The 7,394-nt window shown below is 38.0% G+C and overlaps 2 protein-coding genes across 2 annotated transcripts in view; both read left to right on the top strand.

Annotated features, from left to right (window-relative positions):
• Positions 1-736, top strand: part of GLIPR1L1 (GLIPR1 like 1) — a gene marked incomplete at its 5' end in the record, with an annotated part of 14,041 nt that extends 13,305 nt beyond the window's left edge. The window contains 2 exons of the mRNA XM_019653198.1: positions 530-556; positions 645-736. Of these exons, the coding sequence (XP_019508743.1) occupies positions 530-556; positions 645-736 (119 nt within the window). The remainder of the gene's footprint in view (positions 1-529; positions 557-644) is intronic.
• A 5,374-nt stretch (positions 737-6,110) lies between these two features.
• The window catches only part of GLIPR1L2 (GLIPR1 like 2), a 27,728-nt gene continuing 26,444 nt past the window's right edge, over positions 6,111-7,394 (top strand). The window contains exon 1 of the mRNA XM_019653199.1: positions 6,111-6,391. Coding sequence (XP_019508744.1) covers positions 6,158-6,391 — 234 coding nt within the window. The 5' untranslated portion in view covers positions 6,111-6,157. The remainder of the gene's footprint in view (positions 6,392-7,394) is intronic.

Raw genomic sequence — 7,394 nt, forward strand, 5'->3', positions numbered from 1 at the left:
AAAAAAGAACTTCCTTATTTCCTGATAACCATTACATCCAAAGTCTAGAATCATGCTCAATACACAACAGGCAGAACAAATTGCAGAATCCTGTTAGAATGGTAAATAGGGGAGAAAAATTTGATGGGGGAAAGACAGAGAGGAAAATTTGGAGCGAGGGCCACAATAGAGATGAATGAGATATTTCATGGAAGGCTCTTCGTACCCAAAACTCAACATGAAGCAATCCCTTTTTCAGAGGCTTTAAATGGGCATGGAAGAGTGCCAAAAATAGTTAACTACTATATATAGTTTTGTCTATGCTTGGCTTCTGTGTCTTCAATACGAGAGGCATTCCAAAAATATTTGTGGACATGACTGTGGCAGAGGACTCCATACAGATTTTTAAGCACTGTGGAATTTGGGGAGGAAGCTTTCATTTACTAAAGTTAAAAAGCCAAATTTTATTTCCTAAATTAATGATCTTATTCTAAAAGCCAGAAAAGCAAGTGAATGCTTTTAATTTGACAAATTTTTTTTTCTATTTTAGAAAATAAAGAACTTGATAAACTTCAAAGTACGTATCAAAATATTTCAGCTTTGATTCAATTATTTTGTTCCCTTGAAACTAAACTGAGCTCTTAACTACTGTGTTTTATTTACAGGTTATCCAAATTGGAATCCACCAGGGAAAGCACCTCAGCAGAGAGCATGTAATCTCCTGTGCCTCATTTATGTTCTGCTGAGAATGTTTTAATTTTCATTATTGTGCAAGAGAAATTCTTAGCCATGACAATACAGGAGTCATTTATAGATAAATGTAACTCTCATAGTTTAATTATTAAAAGTTTACACTCTTATCTGTTATCTAAATTTAATGTCTGTTTTTAATTCAAAAGATGTATTGCAGCACAGAAAGGTTGCAGTAAAAAAAAATCTTAAGGTTATTTTTTAAAATTACAATTTTACATGTATCAAAAAAGTTCCATTCTCTAACATTCTAAATTGTCATTTTAGTTACAATAGACCTAAAGAATTAAACATTTCAGATATTAGATATTTTCCTTATATACCATATACTCCACCTCCTGTGACTATATACATAATATATATATATATATTTAATATAATATAAATAAGGAAATGTCAACTATAAATAAATATGTTTATTTATTTATAGTTGACATTTCCTTTAAGAATACCACCAACAATACTCAGAAACAAAATATGGGGGCCAGCCCAGTGGCTCGTTGGTTAGAGTTGGCTTGGGAGCACGAGCTCTGAGCAGCAGGGCTGCCGGTTCGGATCCCACATGGGCCAGTGACGCTGCACCCTTTACAGCTAAGATGGTGAACAACAGCTTGACCTGGAGCTGGGCTGCCGTGAGTCGACAGCAACGGCGTAGGCTGCAGTGGGGCTGCAATGGGCTGCCATAAGCTACCGTAAGTGGCTGGCACCCGGCGTGAGCTGCCATGAGCAGCTGTCCAAGGGCTGGTGAGCGACTGCCTCAGCCAGGAAGAGTACAATGATCACAATACCAACATGGGCCAGTGAAGTGATGTCCTCCACAACTAGACTGAAGAACAAAAGGACAGCAACTTGTCTGTTCCCCTTCCCCGATTCCCCAATGCTGTTACCTCCCCCAATTCCCCAATAAAATCTTTAAAACAAAAAAAGAAACAAAATGTTATTAAGGTAAGCTTCAGAGAGCATGTAATGCTATATTATTGACATAATATTTGGGGAAATGGATAAGAACAGATTAAACTGAAAAGGGAAAATCAACTAAATTAAAATTTTTTGAAAGATAAATGCATGCTCTGAAAATTAAAATCACACTCTTTCAAGAAATTTTATTTTTAAATGTGCCCTGTATTAAAACAATAGAATTCAGATAGCATATCTTTTAAAACCCTATAAAAAATTATCTGTAGTATAGTTAACATCTCTACACACCAAAGACTTGCTCAATTCTGGCATTTGAGCAATTCTGGCACTTGTTTGAAGACCAAAAAAGAAAAAAAAAATCCCAGGTTATTCAATTAACTCCATTTTTAAAATCCTTTATGTTCAATTATTGACTCCTCTGGACTAAATTACACCTTTTCCTTCTCAACTAAAGCAACCACCAATTTCCCTCAGCTATAAACATTAAAAATCATTTTTAAATATATTTTTAACATGACTAAGAATGAATATATATATATATATATACATATATATATATATTGCCAAATACTTGGGAATTTCCACATTGCTGAGTGATTGAAGCTACTCTTACAAATGAAACCAACGATTTTGTATTTCAAATCTGCTAGTATTTTGTATTTCAAATCTGCCAGATTCTTCAGAGAAACAGAACCCACAGGGGAGAGATTGACAGAGAGTGATAAAAAGAAAAAGAGAGAAAGGGGGGTGAGATTTTAAGAAATTGGTTTACATGATGTGGTGAGTAGCAAGTCTGAAATCTGTAGGGCAAGCTGGCAGGATGAAGATTCAAGTAAGAGTTGCTGCTGCAGCATTGAATCTGAAGATGGAAAATAAGACAATTTATTTTGCAATCTAAAGGCAATAATTCTGCAGGAAATCTCTGTCTTTGCTCTTAAAACGTTCAATTGATTGGATGTGACCCACCCATATTATGGAGGATAACCTGCTTTACTTAAAATCAACTGATTACAAATGTTAATCATAACATTACAGCAATATCTAGACTAATGTTTGAGCAAACACTAGCCACGTTAATACATAAAATTAACCATCACATTCCTATTTGGTATCATATATATGGAGTCATTATCTTCTTAGTAAACTACTTCTACTTGTTTATTGCATTGTTAAAATTTGAATTTACATTACTCCTTAACTTGCAATTTGAAATAGGCTAAAGGTAAAATGACATATATAGAGTATACTTTTATATCAGTTGTATTGTCTTCATGGGTTTTTAAACATTTTCATTAAGAATTTAAATATCCTCTGATTTTTAATATAACCACTTCCTTACTTCTTCAGATTCCTTATTCATCCAAGCACATATAAGCTCCTTAAATCAGATCAATTAAAATTCTACAGAACACATAAGAAATTAATTTTTACAGAATTATATTCTCTGATTTTGAAAAAATATTTGTCAGAGAATATTCAGTTGACACTGCTACAAGAACTTACAAGTAGTGGGGAGTTTATTTGCAGTGTCTATCTATACTTAAGGTTTGATCGAAGGTGGGCAGGTGGAAGGCCTCTCTGCCTTAGTAGTGGAGTTTCCCTTCACTGGCAAGAAGATAAAATTCTGAACCAAGAAGATATATTTTCTATTTCTTGTGATCATAACCACAGGCTCCTGACAGGTATCTTGCAATTCTTTTACTACAAAGGGATCTTATTCTTAACAGTAACTGTAAGTAACACTCCTATTTCACTCACAATGGGTTTACTAGACTAACTGCTCTGGGCTTGGCCTTTTCAAATTATGGAAGACAGTTAAGCCAGGGGTTGAACAGTGCACTTTTTGTCCTACTAAGCTACATCTGAAATTCCCATAAATTGCCTAATTACTTGGAGGTAAAGTGATCAGACTTGTCAGTCAGCTGGACCAGGTTTATCCCATTCTTACCACTTTGGAACGATATTGAGGAGGTGGTTTAAAGTAGTTCCTGTAATTTTTTTATTATGCATCCCTATCATTAAAAAACTATTCTGGCGTGACCAACAGTTTCAGGTATACAAAACAAAGTAACAGACATCTACATCCCTCACAAAGTGATAAGCCCCCCAATCTACTGCCCATCTGACATCGAATATAGCTGATATAGCTGTTAAAATTCCATTGACTCTATTCCCTATGTTGTACTCCACCTCATATATATATATATATATATATATATATATATATTTTATATATATATATATTTATATATATATATATTTTTTACATTCAATATTATTCAACTTCAGCTTCAGTCATATAAGCACAGTGGTCAGGCATCTACACAGTCACGCTGAATATTCATAAGGTTAATATTTAGTTAGCATACATTAATGAGTGAGGTGTCTAGCAATGGCTGCCTGAGAGATGGTGACTTCCCTGCTGGTGTAATTATTTAAGCAGAGTATATTATGATCACTTATGAGTGATGTGTCAGAGAATAAGCCTAATACATGGGACTAGTAAAAGTGCCTACAAATTCTTTGTAATCTAAGATAGCAAACATTATTCTGTTTATCTCATGCTTTACTACATCAGTTTTCATAATCTAACAACAGTACCAACATAATAAAGGAATTCCATCTTTCAGCGCTTGCCACCTTCACCCCTTAAATAGGCTCTGGTGGTACTAAAACACTAGGCCTTTTCAGCTCTCTGGGTATATCACACGCTTTTTCCTTTATTTTGAATGCACTCTTTCACCTGTGTGCTTCACTTTCTTGACAACACATTCTCCAGAAAGGCTTCCCTGGTACTCAGAAATGTTAGTTGTCCCCTATATGCTGCAATAGCATTTTGGCTTTTCATTTTTTCACATGGTATAAAAGTTGCCAATTTGCTTGCTCTCTAAACTGTAAGCTACTTAAAAACAGGGTCTGTGTTTGTCTACTGGTCTTTCTCAACTCCCTAACACGTTGCCTGGTAATTAATATTTACTAAAAGACTAAAAGGAATGAATAAAACCATCTTGTGAAGTCTATTGCTTTCAATTGTCTACACCAGAGGTCGGCAAACTGCGGCTCGCGAGCCACATGCGGCTCTTGGGGTACGTTCCATCTCAAAAGTTTGCCGACCCCTGGAAGAGCCAATCCTGTCCCTCACAACAATTTAAAAATTATTCGAGTTAAGAGCTCGCTCAAGAGTTTGAGCTCTGAGCAACAGCGGTTCGAGTCCCGCCCGAGCTGAGCAGCCGCTGAGCTGCCAACAGGTGGCAGGATGGCTCAGCTAAAAAAAATAAAAATAAAATAAAATAAAAATTATTCGAGAGCCATACATATATTTTTACATAATCACCATTATGTGAATAATATCCTTTAAAATTTTTATAAAACTGTGATAGTTTTATTTTCATTTTCAATTTTACTTCAGAGCCTGTGGCTCACGAGGCGCAGTTTGCTGACCCCTGGCAGCTCTTCCATCTCAAAAGTTTGCCGACCCCTGGTCTACACCATAGATAATTTTTTAAGCACATTTCTTTTTAGATATTTTGGCCAACCAGTCTCATTGCTTTCCTTGTGGCAAAATTCTTCCCAAGTGTCACTGATTTTGAATATCTCCTTAATGCTATCAAGCACAATATGTTATATGCAACTGTGTACCCCCAAACAAACATATAAACATATGCTTTTATTTTGTGCCTACAACTTACATGCTTCATAGCAAGTTCTCTTAAGCAAGATGTTTGGAGGTAAAAGCCCAGGCCAAAATCTGCTAGAACCCTAGCCATTTTTGTCTGAAAGAAGAAATGAAATTGAGTTCTTACTTACTGTGAACTGGGCAATTTCTCACAGAAGATTAATATTAATATTCCAGGCTGCCTATAAAATGCTGGTGAGAGAACAGATGGAAATATTTTAACCTTATGAGAATTTGATGATCTCTAGTTTAACCCCTAAATGCTGGGCTTTCCAAATTTCCATTTATTTTGTGGTTTCCCACAAAGTATTAGAACAGAGAGAAGATCTCAGTGAGGAAGTCTGCCTTAAAGGGGATATTTTTCTGTCAATGAGGAAACTAAAAGGGCGCATCCTGCATTAAATTCCCAATTCAACAGGTAAGAAAAGAAATAACTGAATTTTCATCAATATCACAGAAGAATGATCATTTACCCTTGCATTGTTAGGCGATTCCTCAGACATGTGAATTGCTCAGCCACTGGCATTTACTGTCCAGATGGCTCATTAATAAACGATGACATCATTTGGTGTCACAAATCAACTATGGATAATATCTAGCTACCTTAATTAGTTTAGTGACAAGCCTGCACTCATTTAAACAGGCGTCTCTTTGCTGGGCTCAGCCGACAGTTAGGCTGAGCTTTTGCCACCGGGCAGTCCTGGCTTCCCTCGGGCTTTCCCCTCCGCTCTGAGAGGCGGAGCCGGGCTTCCCTGCGCTGCCCCGTAGATTGGCAGGTCACCGGGGCGGGGCTGGGCGGCGCGTGCGCACTGGTCTGCCCGCGGCCGGTGGACAATGGAGGCCCCAAGGCCCTTCGCCCTCGAGTGGTACGTCCAATCGCTCTGGCTGACGCGAGGGGGCGTTTTGAAGCTGTGGTTCTGTGAGCTTTGGCTACTCCTGCTGGCTTCTGGTTTGAGCGCGAAGCTTTTGCCACACGAAGAGGACGTGAGATTTATCAATGAGTATGTGACCCTCCACAATGAGCTCCGAGGCAACGTCACGCCCACGGGAGCTAACTTGCGCTTCATGGTGAGACCCAGGGGCGGTTGCCCGAACCTCCGACGGCCCTGGGCACGACGCACTCCCTCTGCCTGACAAAGTCGGGGCCACTGCTCTGAGGCTGAAGGTTCGCGGGTTTAAAACTACGTCCACGTAAAGTTGATACAGTCAAGAAATTAAAACCACTGCCCCTCGCACACGCCCTTATTACCAAGATTGTGCACAGGGCTGGGACTAGGGTGTGTAGAGGCTCGCCTCTGAGGTGCAAAATTGAAGGGGCTTCACTTCGAGCACAGGATAGTTTAATGCAATGTATATATATATATTTTTTTAATTTCAAATCAAAACAAAAATATCATTGATGAAGACAATATCAACTTAAAAGACAGGATCCTTGGGCTTGACAGGAGAGGCAAGTGAGGCCCTCTCAGAATGATGCGAGTGAAGTCAGGTCCTGTTTTTCTTTAAAATTTTCATTTTCTTTTATCATAGATGTTTTTATGTTAATTTTGCCTTTTAAAAATATGACTTGCCTTCATCATTGAGTTTTTTGGTATCCATCCTAAATTTTGCTCCCGAGGGAATGTCGCAGTCACCTCACCCTAGTCCGGCCCTGGTTTTGCATTCCCTTACGCGTTGTTTGTGCTTCTGTCCCATCCCCCTCCCCCATTTCTATTTAACACCTCATCAACAGCTCCCTTGTTGCTCCAGTCTTCGCGGTTGTCATAAAAAATAACTGCAAAATGTATTGAGTAAATAGCTATTCTCTTATCAGGCAATTAGGAGCTTCCAATTTATATTACAAATGATAACGCAAGGACTAGCTCCCTAGACACAAGTCGCTTCTTCCTTCTGATTAGTTCCTTAGTACATATTCCAAAAACGGGATAAATAAATTAAGGATGTGATATTTTTAATTTATATGATGCATGGTAATTGCTGTTCTAAAGGGTTGTGCCACACTAAGCAAATACCAGCAGAGTATAAATGTTCTGTTTTCACCACATCCCCACTGGCTTGGGCATTTTTCACC

The sequence above is a fragment of the Hipposideros armiger genome, unplaced genomic scaffold (genome assembly GCF_001890085.2).
Source record: "Hipposideros armiger isolate ML-2016 unplaced genomic scaffold, ASM189008v1 scaffold_199, whole genome shotgun sequence".
Classification (NCBI taxonomy): domain Eukaryota; kingdom Metazoa; phylum Chordata; class Mammalia; order Chiroptera; family Hipposideridae; genus Hipposideros; species Hipposideros armiger.